This window comes from Convolutriloba macropyga, chromosome 3 (genome assembly GCF_964194025.1).
Source record: "Convolutriloba macropyga chromosome 3, txConMacr16.3, whole genome shotgun sequence".
NCBI lineage: Eukaryota > Metazoa > Xenacoelomorpha > Acoela > Convolutidae > Convolutriloba > Convolutriloba macropyga.
The window spans coordinates 79,727,904-79,746,286 of NC_134470.1; the positions used below are offsets into that span (position 1 = coordinate 79,727,904).

The following is an 18,383-nucleotide window of genomic DNA, read 5'->3' on the forward strand; positions in this document are numbered from 1 at the left end:
TGTTGGGGGCTGATTAATTGCTCTCAAACGAAGTTTAGCAATTATAGTATTCCTGTCAGTCTTGTTTATGCGATTTTTTGCTTAACCGATTTTTTTGTCTGACGCATTTGACTTTTCGTTTTCAAAAACGGGATAAACAGGTAGCGCCCAGCGGGCATTAAGTGCGCTTAGAGTCTTTCAGCTCACTAGTCTCCAAGTATGCGATTCACAGAATCTGTTTTGGAGACTTATACTTATGGTGTGAAGGGCGGTTCTTAGAGTTTGAAGACTCCCCCCCCCCCCCACCACTGCGTTTCCCACCCTACTGTTGATCTCTTTTCTCCAAATAAACTTCATAAAAGTTTATCAAAATTTCAGGTTCGTCATGCCCCCACCTCGAATCACGAGTACAAGAGGCAGAAAACCCGACTCATCGAGTATGAACATTCCGCCCCTTAATCTCCCAAAAGAACGAGACGACATTGATTATCCCCAGAAGAAAGCAACAAACGTGTGGGATATCAAACTAAACACCCCTGACACTTCATCCACAGTTAGCTGGGGAGTTTCGGCAAATCGGAGTATACCCAGAGATCCCAGGTTTTCTGAAAGGGGTAAAATGGTCACACCTAAAAATGCTGTCCCGGAGTTGGAAAACATTGGAGAGATGCAAAACCCACTTGTAAGGTACCGTGTTTGCCATTCCTAATAACAGCATAATTGAGCATAATCAATTTTACCTACGACACTATAATGTTTTCTAAATTTCATATGTTGAAGTGTGCATAGAACGGATTACTTTCAATGTACGTCTAGTTTTAGCGGGTTTTTTGAAGACATCTATTGTTGCTCTTTTATTGAGGAAGATCAAGCTGAACATCGACATAATTAATAGCCGCAGCATCAATTAAAATTTGCGCTTTTCTCATAGTTCGCTTTGCATTACTCATACTGAAAAAAATGCCGCGTTTCTTTTAACATTTTTCGTCTGTTTCAATTCCAATTGATGGAGAGAAAGTCTATTGCACCAATGGCTACCTGCCATATTTGTAACTACTGCTGGCCAGCTTGATGTGCACCTTGTATAAAATCCTCAATTTTTGTCGCAGGTTGAGAAGGTGGAGTTGTTTAAAGTAAAACAAAAAGAAATAAATGGGTTGAGGTGTTAATAAATTACACTCATGATATATTTGTAAAATTTTATTTGTGCAACTATATTGGTTTATAAAATTTGTGTTATAGCGAAACAAAGTGCAAAACGCAAGACAAATTTTTACTTTAGAAAAGGAAACATCGAAACGACATAAAACTGTAAAATTTCGTATACGTTTTAAGTGTTCTTTCTTCCTCTTAGTCCTTTTTTCAACTTCTTGTTTGCATTTCGATATAAATAAAAACAAACATTTTTGAAAGATAACAGTCGTAAATTTAGAAAAAAATCTAAAATTTCTTCAAGAAAGAAACATTTAAAGTTTTCCAGTTTCCTTGGACCCTTAGTTTCTGAAACAAACAATAGTGATGGCCTTGATATACAATAAAAATTGTTGAGAACCATTTTTTGTAAACGATTAAGAGACGAAACATTTTCAATATATTAGATTCAATTTTTGCTGGATTCACTTGAATTGCCGCTCAAAGTGATTTACGTTCAAGTTGAACCCTCTACAAGAAAGACTATTTGCTTCAACAGAAAAAACTGACTTTTCATAACTTTTTGAATTAAGAAAGATCAAATGTTTTTTTTAAATATCTGAGCAGTTAAGCTAAATTATGAAAATCACCTGGGTCATTTGAAAATCTGTTTGTTTGAAACATCGGATAAGTTCCAATTATAAGGACAACGTGAAACAAAGATACTTGAGATAAAGGAATTTTTTCAATTCTAATGTCTGTTTGTTCCTAATTGTTTTATGGCTTTAAAGTTTGTGGCTAAGTTTTTTTCGAAAGTTTTCAAATTTAAGCAGTGCGTGGCCAAAGTTACTGGGGAAAAATTGCTTAAGTTGAGTTGCGCAAAAACGATCGTGCAAAGAGTTTTTCATGTTCTGGCAAAAAACTGATTGACAAGCTTGAGACGTATGTTGAAACATTCTGTGCTACGGCACCGTCCACACAAATCGTCTTGTCCATTTCGAATTAGGATAGGAAACCCATGATCGTCGTCTGGGTTTGTTAGTCAATTGTTTGTGTCGGAGAGTGACCAGTGAAAATGCGAAGGTTAGCTTGTAATATGTAGAAAAACCTTTTCCAGTAAAATTTTATCCAGTTTTTCAGCTGTGTCCTAATATTTCTGTTTTTTTTTGTTTCAGCTTGTTTTCTAGTCTGAATGTTTTTGGTGTTATTTCTGAAGTGAAGCAGTTTTATATAATTGTTGAGTTTTGTAGCATTTAGGTTTGTTTTACGTATTTGTCTCGGGTTTTTGTCTTGTATTCGTGTATAGGTTTAGTTGCAACGATTTATTGCTTAGTCTTTTTCATTTTTCATAAAGACTTTTGAGTAGGTGTAAGTCATTTGAATTCTTTTTTTAAAGATTTTTTCATCTATTTTCCTTGCCTCTTCCTTCTTGTGAAAATTTTTCCAGCAATGGTTCTACCCTTAAAATTGTCTTTGAATGCGTTGTGGTACTGTGTCAATTCAATGCAGTTGTGCAAAATTAAAGCTTGTTTTTCCAAAAGATTTCAGGGCTGCATTGTTTCATAGTTTTTGTTCGCTATGACCTTTTCATTTAATCAAATATTTCAACTTCCTCACTACTGAAAGTCAAATCAAAAGTGAGCTGAAATTGATTTTCTTTCACTATGGTTGTGGTTAGTTAGTTGTATATGTTAAAATGCAATGAGGTTATTGAATTTAATGACTCAGGATTTCGTCTGACGTTAGCCAATTCAATTTAGATGGCGATACGACGTTCAGCATTTCTGCATATTCTACATGGTGATTTTCTTTCACTATGGTTGTGGTTAGTTAGTTGTATATGTTAAAATGCAATGAGGTTATTGAATTTAATGACTCAGGATTTCGTCTGACGTTAGCCAATTCAATTTAGATGGCGATACGACGTTTAGCATTTCTGCATATTCTACATAGTGAAGTCCTAGATATATATTGTTTTTAACTGGTGGAGGCAGATTAGACTGCTTTCTGATCATTCATGTCTTGTCTTGCTAAAGAAAACGAGGTCACTTGTGCAAGCAATTGGTTATTTCCTGAACTCATGGAAGGCCAATAGAGGTCGACTAAATTCAGGAGATCATTACTTGAAAGCCACATATAATAAGAGATGAGATATTCTTTTTTTGGCAGAGCACGATTTTTTTTGTGTCCCGAGTAATCCTGCATTGAATGTCGACGACACAAGGTTTCAGTTGTTTGTTTTGTTTTTATCCATCGCTCGGCTGAATATACTGTGCTGTCGGTAACATTGATTAGTTCTGCTAATATCGAGTTGTTTAAGTAATACGTATTACTCCTCCGTCAATTCTAATGTTTGAGTGCACGAGGTTAGTGGTTTTCATAGCATATTATGTACGGTTTCTGAAGGGGAAATCTTTCTGTGTTCCTTGACCTCTTTAATTGCTCTTGAACGCAGTTCATAGCAATTATTGTAAACGTGTGTGTCTTTTTTTTGATGCAAAATTTTCGCTTGACGGTTTTGACTTTTCGAGTGACTTTTACGCCCTTGACTTTTTGCATTTCGCGTGATCTAAAATTCTCTCTCAGTCACAATTTCAAGCAGCTGAACTCAATTGGCGGCAATTTAATACTAAAAGTCAAATGAAAATGGCGCCGAAACTGGTGTCATTTTTTTTACTTTAAATCTTAATAGTGGTATATGTTAACCTCTAATGTGGTTATTTGAAGCCCACTATAGAACTTCTTAGTCCCATTTAGGCTACCCCTCCCCCCCACCGACTGAAGCAGGCTGCAATTGATTAGAGCTCCCACTAGTCGTTCAAGAGCAATTCTTCCGACGTTTAGTCGGTTATGTTTCATTGAGTCGATCAAGTCTCCGTCAATTCCAACGGAATAAATGCCAGTAGTTCTAGGTTATCTGCATACGCTAGGCGTGTTATTGTTTGAATGAAAGAGTTTGAACAGATCTTGTTGATATTTGGACCAATAACACAGAGCTTTGTATAAACCCTCTCGAAAAAACTTGTTTTCTGGCGCCATTTACCTGGCCATTTTATTCTGGCTTCTTTTAAAATCCCTTCTTCGATCAGTTTACCCATGAGAGCGCCTCTATCAACAAAGCCGAAGGCTTCTACGAGATCAATGAACAGCATAAAATTCTTACTTCTTTTCTCTTGCTGTCTATACTACGCTATGGAGCAGCCAATTTGCTTGATGCGTACTTTACATTTTCTGAAAACAAACTGGAGATGGTTCAATTCCATTACAGTCAAATAATCGATTCTCCCTCTTTGCCAAGCATAAATATTTCCTGATCTTTTTGGTCCCCTTTGTATTTCTGTGACACTCCCTCTTTAACACAGGATGCGGTTTTTGGTCAAGATGGGACCTATGTTCTTTGAATGTCACTTGTAATTCCACAATGCCCTCCTGCTTTCCTGCTGCCCCTGGGACGGCTCTTTTGGTAATTTATCTGTAAAATTCTGTAATATTCATGAAACACTGTTGATAGGCATTTTTTTCGTCTCTTTTGTCTCAATCCATGACACTCGATAGCACCTGAGTTCCTTTTTGAGAGCTTTTGTCCTTCTGATATTTCGCGTGTCCTGTAATTTTAGTACATTTTAAACCTAGTTCTAAACAGATTTCGATTGCTAGTTATTGACAGTCAGCTGTAATCTTCCTAATTTTCTTGCTACGTTCATCTCTTTTGAATTTATTACTGACTTTCCTTGCTATATATAGTTGTACGGATTTTCTTTCAGGCAGAGTTTCAGTTTCGGCTTGGGTCGAGTGTTTTGTTCAATGGTCAGTCGGTACGTTCCCATTATCTTCGCGGGATCAATTTTGGTTGCCTTTACAGTACAGCGCATTTTTGAACTTTCTTGTTTGGCAGACGTTTTCACTTTTTTGTTTGACGTCTGTTCTGACGTCTTTTTCAAGTCTTTTACGGCTGGCTCGCATGATTTTTTTTAGGAGATCTTTACCCTTAATGCGGCACCACGATGATAACGATCTTGTCTATCCAGGAAAATATCAAGTACTGAATTTATAATGAGTTCTATGAGCGAAGCAAAAGCATTTCTGCTGGATCTTTTACTGATGTCGCTAGATAATTTTTAGTTTTTTTCCTGAAACATTCTATTTGTGATGCAAGGGCTGATCTCTGTAATCAATTGTGTCTTTTCACCATTCCATTTTCATCTTCAGGAAGGAGTATTCCAATGTGTTTGGGTGATGATCTTGCATCTCTTTACTGTGTTGCGTTTGCGTTAAGATCTCTGATTACAGTCAGCTGGAATTCCTTCCGTGTCTTTACTTTCAAAAACCCAGATTGCAAGACTTCTGATTATAGCTGCGAAGCTGTAAGCTGAGCGAAGCTATATTGCGGTGCTCTTGGTTTTTTTACAATTCAAAGAATTTGAATTGTATTGGGGCGCTGTCTTTTTTTAAAGATCTGTTCACACATTGATTTTTGAAGTCAAATTGGAGTGCGAAAATGGTGTTTGAACAAAAATTCGGTTTCTCGGTAGTGGTTTTTTGTTCACATGCGGCAATTTCACTCTGATTTTTACTGTTTTTTCGATTTTTTGGATCGGATTTCTAAATGGTTTTCGCTCATTCTAGCTCATTCTCATTCTAGGCCTAGTTTTTTGTTTGAATTAAATTTTACTTTCTCGCTACTGGTTTTTTTGTTCACATGCGGCATTTTGACATTGATTTTCAGTTTTTTTCTTATTGTTTTTATCTGATTTTTTTAAAATGGTTTTCTCAATTCACTCATAATCCATTCCAGGTCTAGTTTTTCTGTGTAGTCAATGAAAATTCTTTGAATTGTTCGTCAGGACTTGTCCTGCTATGTTTTTTGTTTTTGGATTAAATTTTCATTTCTCGCTAGTGGTTTTTTTTGTTCACATGCGGCATTTTGACATTAATATTTTGTTTTTTTTTATCTGATTTTTTAAAAATTGTTTTCTCAATCCACTCATAGTCCATTCTAGGTCTAGTTTTTCTGTTTAGTCAATGAAAAATCTTTGAATTGTTCGTCAGGACTTGTCCTGCTATGTTTTTTTGTTTCGTCGTCTGACGCTCTTTTTCGTTTTACATTTGTTCACACAGCAAAGCTGAAAAGGTCAAATTTTCTGATTGACTTCTTCCTCTCACTAACGGCGTTTGCGCGCGTGACGTCATTTCTCAATCTCTCGAGAGAAAGTATTTAAGGCATTTGCGTGATTAGATTTTGATCATACGTGACTTACCTCGCTCAATAAAATGATTTTTGCACTTCAAAACTTTAAGTTTAAATTGAATTAATTTAAGGTCAAAGGAACTCATATATGCAGTGAAGGTTCCTAATAAAAGGTGTGTGCGGAATGAATTTTAACAAGCTTTATTAATTTATCGCTGAAGGTTTTTACCTAGATTTTTGAGCGGCGTCGATTTTTTTCAATTTAGATCTGTATCTGTTTCTATCTTTATTATACGGCACGCAAGTCTATTCTTTCGCAGCTATTCCGGCAATCTGCCGGCTATGTTTGTTAAGGTCTTCTACATACTCTTTTTCTAGTTTTCTTAGTAGGTTAGGTTATAACTATAAATTTTGTAACTATACCGAGCAAAGAGATTATCAGCCATGTCACTGGCTGTCTTCTCAATAGCACAGGCTCAGCTTTAAGGTCAGATTGTCTGCTCCCGTCGAGCTTTGAAATTGTTTACCGGCCAGAGGAATTGTTCTCCATAAGGTTATCGGTCTTGGTCTCCACCATCTCGTTCTACATTTTGGGTTTCAATCTTCTTCCTCCTCTTGTCACTTTTTTTGATTGTTTCTCGCCTTCGTTGACTGCTAGACCAATCAAGGTCAACCCTCTTTCAGGCTAATTAATGGTTTATACATAGGTGATCGTAGCAGTTACTATCTCACATCTCTTCTCAGAGGTTAAGTGGTGCGGGAGTTTAAATACCTCGGCAGTATTATAACCACAGACTGAATTGTCTGGCTTAAATAGTTTGAGTTAATAGAAAAAGGAAAGATTGCCAGTAGCAAAGCTCAACGCAGCAGTAGTCAGTAGAACATTCAGATGGAAAGCAAAGTGTGGACTGATAAGTCTTCATAAAACCAATCTTATTTTATGGCCTTGAAACAAGCATCTGAAGAAACTGATATAGATGCAGTGTGCAGTGTTAAAGAAAGCACGTGTTATTGTCAGGAAGATAATAACTGGAAACTTTTGCAAATAAAAGGAGTTAGATTCTGATGTAGTTGAGATATCAACTATAACACTGCTTGGCTGCCCCTTGAATTGCTGTAACAAGTCGTTAAAACAGTAGACTGGTGGAAAACCTCCTTAAAAACGTGGCAGTAGATCTGCAAAAATTGACAGACAAGGAAGAAACAAGTACTGAAAAATCAAAAGCTTGCACATGCTGAGTTTAGACTCTGGACACTAGCAGAAAAATGCTGCCAGAAATGCAGGCGACATAAAGTCAAGAAGAGCGTTATAAATAATCGAGACGACAAGCGTGGCTGATCCCAAAGTAAAAGCAGACAAGTCGGAAAGCATGATATAGAATCTCTACGCGGATGCTCTCGTTGGACAAACCTCGGGCGCGTCTCACGGTAGTCTAAGGAACTGACCCAATCAATCTCCTGTCGCGAACCCCGAAGGTCTAATAACTAAAAGCAGGCAGTCGGGTATCTAAACGTGCCTACCAATAGTTGGAGCTACCACGTATTCCTCTATCCGTTTTTGAAGGTGGCATCAAGCTGTAAGAAAGTGCAGATGCACACGGCTGATTGTTGTTTCAAAATTCCATTAGACTCTGATTCCCGATTGTGTGGGTTCATGATGACGAAATTTTGAAGGCCCGATTGGTAGGGTTTCTGGGAACAAACAAAAGGCAAATGCTCAATTGCGTAGGCACCATGGTGATTTGTGGGCACAAGGCTGATCGTAAGAAAACTTTCTGAGAATCGACAGAACTTAGAAATGATTTCAACAATGAGTTCCCCAACCAAGCATACCTTAAATTTATTATAATAAAATTTAAAAAAGTTAGACTCTGATAGTTTTTTCAATAAATCGACAATGTTTTTTAATGTTAACTTCCATCGCTTACATAGGTGTGGTTAGGTTTTTAATTCTGAGCCATTTGCATTCTTCTGGACGGATGTTTCCTGCGGAATTGATTCAGTTTTTACTGATCAATCTATAGTGTGTGTCATTCTTTTCTTGTGCAACAGCTTTCTTGTTAATAGCCGCCCTCATCTTCTCAGCCGGCTAATATAGCGCTCCTATTTTTTTTTTACTTCGTCGAACTTTTTTTCGCTTTACCATTTTGCCGCTTTTTCGACATTTTGCGTGAAATCTTTTTGACTTCTCTAGGCTAGTTTCTCTCTTCTCTCATTCTGCTAAAAGTGAATTTGAACATCAGTTGCTCAGCAAAGCAATTCAAAATGAACAGAGTCAGTATAAAAAATTGAAGTCAGAATTAGAAACGGAATAAACCCATAAAGCCCAATTTTAGATGCCCGCTATTTTAACGTCGTTCCTATAAGTCTTAGTTACCTCTCTCTAATGCTTATTGGTATTGATAGTAGCCCCTGTAGCCTCTCTCTAAGAAACAGAAGTATATTCAACTACGAAATGTCATCAAAATAAATCGGACTTAAAAAATGCTTTTGTACAAAAATCTTTTTTTTTTTCAATATCTATTCTTTCAATCCCAATCATGCTTATTGGAATCAACGGTGGCTATTTTCCGGCAATCTGCCGGGTATGTTTCAATAATTGCAGCAAGAATATTCTGGTACTGCAAGAATTCGAAAACTGCTTGACATTTAACAGCCTTATTCTCTGTGGGATATTTTTAGAAGGGGACAGATCTGGATAAAAATAAAGATCTGGATTGTTAATATCATTATCGTTTTTTAAGCAGGGAACCAGCGAGTAGCAGACTTGTGTTCGTCGAGTCATTCAATGTACCGAGGCATGAGTTCTTGGGCAAGTACGATGACCTTTACTGGAAGAATAAAGCAGTGCTGTTTGAAGCCATTTTGGGTAAGTTCTCAAATTCCATCGACACTCGACCGAAAAGTATTTTGAGTTGTCGAAAGATGTTTCAACTACAATACTACCTATTCGGAGTTATGACTACAGAGTTTTCGTTTTGGCCTATTGGCTTGTTTCACCAGGACGAGTTATATTACCCTTATGTAAAAGAATATTAGAAATTCAAGCGTTGGAAAATCAATTCATATTATTTTGCTTTGAAATTTTAGTTGATCAGCTATCGAGATCTGTGCTATGTGACCCTGCTCAAGACGTCTCACGTGCTTCCAGTCGGCCATCCTCCTCTCGCATGAGACTGGGAGCGACCAAAGGAGACAAGCCTCCTATCAACTTGCACCAGACACTTGTTAACCCCACAGACAAGACTGTCAATGAGGCTGTGTTGAGCAAAAGAGTTCAGTTTGACGCCAGAGTCGTCTGTAGAGATGGAAGTTTGGCTTTAAAGGTTAAAATTGCGTTTTCGGATCTATTCTGTCCCCCTCCCCCCAGTTTTTTCTAACGCCCCCCAGTTACAAATTAAATGTTGTTATATAGCGCGTTACTATGTAAAAAAATGGCAGGTGCGCCTGGGGGAGTAAAAGATATAAGCCCACTAAGCTGGGGGGGGGGGGGGGTGCAGAATAGATCCGCGTTTTCATTTAAAATCTTGGATCTATTCTGTACCCCTCCCTCCCCCCGGTGGCTTTTGTATTCTCTACTTGCTAACAATGTGTTGCAAAATAGCACGTTGTAAAGAAATAACACGCGTGCCTGCTGATATTTTTACATTCGAATTGGTGACATTTTTTGCGCAACCGAAAAAGGTAACGAGCTGTAATTTTAAACTAGCTCCCTAGTTTCTAAGGCTAAAGTTGAAATGTAAAATGCTGCTCCTGCCGACAATTAAGCCTTTATCTACGAACTGTGAAAATAATTATAAAAGTTTTGCTAGAAAATTTTCGATTGTTCATTTCACAGAAATTCGAGGATAAACCCAGTCTATAAATCTAGGTCATTTTTTTTCAGGAACTGTCGGGTATTTATTTCTATTACGACAATTCAATAGTCGTCTATGAACTGCGACAATTTGGAAAGCAACGGTACACATCACTCCCTTTTATCGAACGAAGCAATTACGTCAATCTAGCCAAATTCATATCCACTGGTCCTGAAATGGAAAAGGCAGTTTATGGAATACACGACATAACACCTGGTTTTGATTTGGTATTTATGACAGAAGAGCAGAATTGCTTGCCTCCTTCTATAAAGCAAGCAAGACATTGTGTGGTGCTGCGAATTACAGCGATTGACGAAAGTGCCAAATTTGCGATCTTACAATCGAGTACAGCAATACTGTCAAAACAGATGACAGTTCAAGAGAAACGTGAATATCTGAAACTGATAGAGATTCAGAAACAAAATCAAAATCAGCTTGCAAATGAAGCCAAGCTGTTGAATGTGTTTGGAGCTATTATCGATTGTTGCAATAGAGGGACGGGGTATTACAGTTTAGACTTCTACGCCAATATCATAAGTGTAAGTATGTTTTTCTGTAAAACATTTCCTAACTTAAACTCCTCAACTTTTCTATAGAAAAAATTTTTCAAACACTGTACTTTATAATAGCTGAACATCTTTTTATCGACGTGAATCATTGTCAGTGTACAACTGAACTGCGCTAATTATTTGATATTATGAGATGACCTCAAAAGACGTCGATAGCGTTAATTTGGGTCATGTTAGTTTTTCCTAAGGAATGTTCGGATCGTCGATCGTCACCGATAGTGACGAGGAGACAAAAATTATAGTGTGGTCGGCTAGTTAGTAGGTTGCATCATTCCGTTTTTTCTACGCTTTCCTGACTATTGAGCCTAGTCTACCTGTGCGTAAGCTAGCTACAACCAAAATTAGTGCACGTCAGCCTTTTCAGCCCAATTCTTACAACGTTTTTTCATTACACTTTTAACTGCGAAGCTGTGAATCGAATGTATCTATGTTACTGTACTCTTATTCTGCTGTCTTGCGCTTATTTTCGCTTGACTTTTTATGCCTGAAAACAGCCAGGTGGTTCATCTTTTGACGCAGCTCTTTAACTGCTTTTCTGTGCATTACATCATTTGTTAGACTCATTATCAGTAATTTTGAACCGAATTGCTTTATTAGTCAAATATTTTTTTGATATTTAAATGGCTTTAACCAAAATTACCGTCCTGTAAAGTTACTCTAAATCCCTCGAGTCCATTTCACATCTAATTCTGCAATTTGCTGAATGAATAGTTTTTAATAGCTCTCGTAGAGAAGCAATTATTGTAAACGTGTGCGTCTTTTTTATGCAAAATTTTTGCATGACCGTTTTGACTTTTCGAGTGACTTCTACGCCCTTGACCTTTTGCGTTTCGCGTGATCACAATTCTCTCTCAATCACAATTTTAAGCAGTTGAACTCAATTGGCGGCAATTTAAAACTACAAGTCAAATTAAAAGTGCGCCGAAACTGGTGGCATTTTTCACTTAAAATATTTTTTGTGGTATGTTGACCTGTAATGTCGTTATTTTAAGCCGAATTTTGAGAACTCCCCCCCCCCGACTGAAACAGGCTGCAATTGATTAAAGCTCCCACTAGTCGTTCGAGAGCAATTCTTCCGACGTTTAGTCGGTTATGTTTATTTAAAGCGCTTTCTAAGTCCCTCACGATCTGAGTTGACACATTTATAGTACATTTCGGAGCTAATTGCTGGTGGGTTGCTACAAAAGTCAAACCAAAGCTATGTCAAAGTTAATTTGATTACCCAGTTCCAACCAATTTGTTTAAACGAGAGCCATTGGAACCCCCAGAGAATGTGAGCACCAGCATCACTAGTTTGTTTAAAAAAGAAACAAATTAACTGTCCGTGTCGTTTGAAATGATTCTCTTCATGCATTGTTATTTGCTCTCAAACGAAGTTTGTAGCAATTATATTAGTCCTGTCGGTCTTTTTTTGTGCGATTTTTCGGTTGACCATCGGGTGTCGTCTGACGCATTGAATTTTCGTCCTCAAAAATGGGATGAACAGGTAGCGCCCAACGGGAATTAAGTGCTCTTAGAGTCTTTCAGATCACTATTCGTCAGGTCGATTCACAGAATCTGTTTTGGAGGCTTACACTTATGGCGCGAAGGGCGGTTCTTAGAGATTGACTCCCCCCCCCCCCACTGTTGCCACACCCCTTCAATTAAGCTAAAGCCAGCCGCACTAAACCGTGCCTAGCTACTGACGAAGCCAATCGCTCGCCGGTCGTTTGAGAGCAATTCGACCGTCGTTAGCCGGTTATATTTTTAGATAGAAATCAATTGAAAAAAAAAGATATTCTAATGTTGGTTTCCGTTTTTACTTGTGAGCTGGTGTCACTTTTTGAACTGTTTTAAAGTTCTGTGATGGAAGCAAAGTAGATCGAACATAAATATACTTTTAAGAGAAATGAAGTGATAGCGATTCTGAGATTGAGCTTTTCGTGGTGGTTACTTTCTCGCGAACGGCAAATTATTTGCCACCAATTGTCGCCTAGTTTTTCAGATAGGCAGTTCTGTGAGTCCAAAGTTTCCATTTTGTTCACATGAATGAGAGGTTATTTTGTTGATTTTTTTATTGATGCTGCTCCCTTCATTCTTCGGCCATTGTGCCCATGTTGAGGATAATAAGCAGTTCCACAGCCAAGTAATTTAGATATAATTAAATCAAGATTGAAATCTTAATATTAGTATATTATATGCTCTAATACCATCATTTTATACCCCCTCCCTGGCTTATGTAAGGCCACCCAATTATAACCTCATCCGTAGATTTGAGAGAAGTTCAGCCGAACGTAGTCGGCTATGTATTGCAACTACTCGTTGTGAAAAGAGAGGAGGTTTAATGTCATCGAGGCGCTTTAATTGGTTGTATTAGAGCTTGTTATATGTTGTATTAGAACAATTTTAAGATCTCAATTGCGTTATTTTATTTGCAGCAGTTCTTCTATTTTTTGTGAGTTTGTCGCGTCAATCCTGTACTTAGAGGCAGTTTCGTTGTAGAACTAGCTGTCCTAATTCATAATGCTGTTGTTTTTCATATTTGGATTCCAATTTCATTTCATCCATAACGTTAGACTGTTTCTTTCTTTGTAGGTAACCGTTCATTTAGCTCTTTCTAGGATTGTTAACTTCTCTCAAGAGATGGTAGGGCAATTTTTGCAGCTCCTTTTTCGTCGTCGGTTTTGTCCAACTAATTTTATGTGACTTTTTAAACTGCTTTTGAACGAAGTTTGAAGCAATTATTTTAAACGTGCTAGTCTTTTTCATGCAAAATTTTTGTTTGACTGTTTTGACTTATCGACTAATTTTTACGCCCTTGACTTTTTGCGTTTCGCGTCATCTAGCTTTCTCTTTCATAAGTGGCACCTGCTGAACTCACGTTGCGGCAGTTCACTACTGAAAGTCAAATGAAAAGTGCGCCAAAATTGGTGCAAGTTTTTCACTTAAAATTTTATTGGTGGTTATAGTGGTATATGATAGCCTCTAATGACGTCATTTGAGCTCTGAGTGACTTTAACCCCCTCCCCCCCCGCGCCGACTGAAACAGGCTGCAATAAATTCGAGCTCCCACTAGTCGTTTGAGAGCAATTCTTCTGACGTTAGTTGGTTATATTTTTGCATTTCTGATTTCTGTCGTTTCCATTCGGAATCGCATGCACCTTAACATAACTTTACGCGTTTTTTTCTGGTAGCTGTTTGCTATTGGGCTATGATTACATGGCTTCATGAAGCTTGGAAAAAATCTTCAACAAAATTTCTCTAATTTTTCATTGAAATTTTAGGATTATGGATTTCTGACAAGCTCAGAAGACTTAAACACTGTCTGGAGTTCAATCAAAGATAAAACCTTCAATGATGAAGCACCTTTTGAGCATTTTATGGAAGCGTTTTTCGGATCACTGCCTGAAGACGACAGCTTCCTGGTAAAGAAATAATTTTTAACTAAAGTTTGAACTAAAACTAAACTAAACAAAATCAAAATCAGCTTGCAAATGAAGCCAAGCCGTTGAATGTGTTTGGGGCCATTATCGATTGTTGCAATAGAGGGACGGGGTATTACAGTTTAGACTTCTACGCCAATATCATAAGTGTAAGTATGTTTTTCTGTAAAACATTTCCTAACTTAAACTCCTCAACTTTTCTATAGGGAACATTTTTCAAACACTGGACGATCGTCGATCGTCACCGATAGTGACGAGGAGACAAAAATTATAGTGTGGTCGGCTAGTTAGTAGGTTGCATCATCCCGTTTTTTCTACCCTTTCCTGACTATTGAGCCTAGTCTACCTGTGCGTCAGCTAGCTACAACCAAAATTAGTGCACGTCAGCCTTTTCAGCCCAATTCATTACACTTCTAACAACACTTCATTACAAACGTTTTTTCATTACACTTTTAACTGCGAAGCTGTGAATCGAATGTATCTATGTTACTGTACTATTATTCTGCTGTCTTGCGCTTATTTTCGCTTGACTTTTTATGCCTGAAAACAGCCAGGTGGTTCATCTTTTGACGCAGCTCTTTAACTGCTTTTCTGTGCATTACATCATTTGTTAGACTCATTATCAGTAATTTTGAACCGAATTGCTTTATTAGTTAAATATTTTTTTGATATTTAAATGGCTTTAACCAAAATTACCGTCCTGTAAAGTTACTCTAAATCCCTCGAGTCCATTTCACATCTAATTCTGCATTTTGCTGAATGAATAGTTTTTAATAGCTCTCGTAGAGAAGCAATTATTGTAAACGTGTGCGTCTTTTTTATGCAAAATTTTTGCTTGACCGTTTTGACTTTTCGAGTGACTTCTACGCCCTTGACTTTTTGCGTTTCGCGTGATCACAATTCTCTCTCAATCACAATTTCAAGCAGTTGAACTCAATTGGCGGCAATTTAATACTACAAGTCAAATTAAAAGTGCGCCGAAACTGGTGGCATTTTTCACTTAAAATATTTTTTGTGGTATGTTGACCTGTATTGTCGTTATTTTAAGCCGAATTTTGAGAACTCCCCCCCCCCCCCCCCCCCCCCCCGACTGAAACAGGCTGCAATTGATTAAAGCTCCCACTAGTCGTTCGAGAGCAATTCTTCCGACGTTTAGTCGGTTATGTTTATTTAAAGCGCTTTCTAAGTCCCTCACGATCTGAGTTGACACATTTATAGTACATTTCGGAGCTAATTGCTGGTGGGTTGCTACAAAAGTCAAATCAAAGCTATGTCAAAGTTATTTTGATTACCCAGTTCCAATCAATTTGTTTAAACGAGAGCCATTGGAACCCCCAGAGAATGTGAGCACCAGCATCACTAGTTTGTTTAAAAAAGAAACAAATTAACTGTCCGTGTCGTTTGAAATGATTCTCTTCATGCATTGTTATTTGCTCTCAAACGAAGTTTGTAGCAATTATATTAGTCCTGTCGGTCTTTTTTTGTGCGATTTTTCGGTTGACCATCGGGTGTCGTCTGACGCATTGAATTTTCGTCCTCAAAAATGGGATGAACAGGTAGCGCCCAACGGGAATTAAGTGCTCTTAGAGTCTTTCAGATCACTATTCGTCAGGTCGATTCACAGAATCTGTTTTGGAGGCTTACACTTATGGCGCGAAGGGCGGTTCTTAGAGATTGACTCCCCCCCCACTGTTGCCACACCCCTTCAATTAAGCTAAAGCCAGCCGCACTAAACCGTGCCTAGCTACTGACGAAGCCAATCGCTCGCCGGTCGTTTGAGAGCAATTCGACCGTCGTTAGCCGGTTATATTTTTAGATAGAAATCAATTGAAAAAAAAAGATATTCTAATGTTGGTTTCCGTTTTTACTTGTGAGCTGGTGTCACTTTTTGAACTGTTTTAAAGTTCTGTGATGGAAGCAAAGTAGATCGAACATAAATATACTTTTAAGAGAAATGAAGTGATAGCGATTCTGAGATTGAGCTTTTCGTGGTGGTTACTTTCTCGCGAACGGCAAATTATTTGCCACCAATTGTCGCCTAGTTTTTCAGATAGGCAGTTCTGTGAGTCCAAAGTTTCCATTTTTTTCACATGAATGAGAGGTTATTATGTTGATTTTTTTATTGATGCTGGTTCCTTTGGATGGGTATGCTTCTTCGACGTCCCATATTTCGAGTTGCATACTAACGTCCCTTTAGAGCTACATTTCGCAGAGTTTTTGTTGCATTTTTTTTACGCTCCCTTCATTCTTCGGCCATTGTGCCCATGTTGAGGATAATAAGCAGTACCACAGCCAAGTAATTTAGATATAATTAAATCAAGATTGAAATCTTAATATTAGTATTTTATATGCTCTAATACCATCATTTTATACCCCCTCCCTGGCTTATGTAAGGCCACCCAATTAAAACCTCATCCGTAGATTTGAGAGAAGTTCAGCCGAACGTAGTCGGCTATGTATTGCAACTACTCGTTGTGAAAAGAGAGGGGGTTTAATGTCATCGAGGCGCTTTAATTGGTTGTATTAGAGCTTGTTATAGACCAATTTTAAGATTTCAATTGCGTTATTTTATTTGCAGCAGTTCTTCTATTTTTTTGTGAGTTTGTCGCGTCAATCCTGTACTTTGAGGCAGTTTCGTTGTAGAACTAGCTGTCCTAATTCATAATGCTGTTGTTTTTCATATTTGGATTCCAATTTCATTTCATCCATAACGTTCGACTGTTTCTTTCTTTGTAGGTAACCGTTCATTTAGCTCTTTCTAGGATTGTTAACTTCTCTCAAGAGATGGTAGGGCAATTTTTGCAGCTCCTTTTTCGTCGTTGCTTTTGTCCAACTAATTTTATGTGACTTTTTAAACTGCTCTTGAACGAAGTTTAAAGCAATTATTTTAAACGTGCTAGTCTTTTTCATGCAAAATTTTTGTTTGACCGTTTTGACTTATCGACTAATTTTTACGCCCTTGACTTTTTCGTCTCGCGTCATCTAGCTTTCTCTTTCATAAGCGCCACCTGCTGAACTCACGTTGCGGCAGTTCACTACTGAAAGTCAAATGAAAAGTGCGCCAAAATTGGTGCAAGTTTTTCACTTAAAATTTTATTGGAGGTTATAGTGGTATATGATAGCCTCTAATGACGTCATTTGAGCTCTGAGTGACTTTAACCCCCCCCCCCCCGCCGACTGAAACAGGCTGCAATAAATTCGAGCTCCCACTAGTCGTTTGAGATCAATTCTTCTGACGTTAGTTGGTTATATTTTTGCATTTCTGATTTCTGTCGTTTCCATTCGGAATTGCATGCACCTTAACATAACTGTACGCGTTTTTTTCTGGTAGCTGTTTGCTATTGGGCTATGATTACATGGCTTCATGAAGCTTGGAAAAAATCTTCAACAAAATTTCTCTAATTTTTCATTGAAATTTTAGGATTATGGATTTCTGACAATCTCAGAAGACTTAAACACTGTCTGGAGTTCAATCAAAGATAAAACCTTCAATGATGAAGCGCCTTTTGAGCATTTTATGGAAGCGTTTTTTGGATCACTGCCTGAAGACGACAGCTTCCTGGTAAAGAAAGTAATGCTCAAATTGGATCCAACGAGAACTGGCTTTGCAAATCCGGACAATTTCCTCAAGTTTTACAAATCTGGAAGAAGCGAAAGCCTGTATCGGTCCTTACAAAAGCTGTCTCTGCCAGATGTTAAAGAATACTTCTCGAACCGATCTGGAAGAATTTTGGATGAAATGACATGGGGCTCATTTAATGATTTCTATTTCGTCCTTAGTATCTGTATCCGTGATCCGAGTCTATTTAATCAGCTGATTTCTGAAACTTGGGGCGTACAATTTGAGTAATATCGCATTGGTAAGGTAAAAAAAATTGTGAGATTGTAGATATTTTAAAAGTGTACTTATTGTTGATATGTAAATAGTGTGCTTTGGAAAGAATAAAATTAGTCATTAGTTTCGATTGTCCAAAATGTTTTCATATAGTGTATATTAACAAGTGATAATCACAATTACAATGAGCAAATTTCTGACAACATTAACGTATACGTGATCAGATGTTTCCACGATTCAATTGAAATAATTTCTACTTAAAGTTTGTATAAACAATGACGCGTTTAGAATTCGGGTCTTCTCCGTTTGTGCCCCCCCCCCCCCCTCCCAGTGGATGCATATTATTTGCAATCCCCACGCCCCCAGCCCCAGACGCTCATGGCATATTTTAACATACTGCTT

General features: G+C 37.8%; 2 protein-coding genes across 2 annotated transcripts in view; both read left to right on the forward strand.

Moving 5' to 3' along the window:
• LOC142336504 (protein SSUH2 homolog) overlaps positions 1 to 18,383 on the forward strand; it is a 611,495-nt gene that overhangs the window by 249,645 nt on the left and 343,467 nt on the right. The gene's annotated exons all lie outside the window — the stretch shown is intronic.
• LOC142337318 (calcyphosin-2-like) lies at positions 328 to 18,243 on the forward strand. Its single transcript, XM_075386515.1, has 5 exons — positions 328 to 666; positions 9,043 to 9,167; positions 9,389 to 9,624; positions 10,185 to 10,694; positions 17,568 to 18,243. Exons 1-5 carry the CDS (start codon positions 365 to 367, stop codon positions 17,994 to 17,996), a joined length of 1,602 nt encoding a protein of 533 aa, XP_075242630.1. The 5' UTR covers positions 328 to 364; the 3' UTR covers positions 17,997 to 18,243.

Coding starts and splice junctions, on each gene's coding strand:
- LOC142337318 (XM_075386515.1), top strand. CDS start 365: ATGCCCCCACCTCGAATCACGAGTACAAGAGGCAGAAAACCCGACTCA. Junction 9,168..9,388: donor GCTGTTTGAAGCCATTTTGG/GTAAGTTCTCAA, acceptor TTGAAATTTTAG/TTGATCAGCTATCGAGATCT. Junction 10,695..17,567: donor TCTACGCCAATATCATAAGT/GTAAGTATGTTT, acceptor TTGAAATTTTAG/GATTATGGATTTCTGACAAT.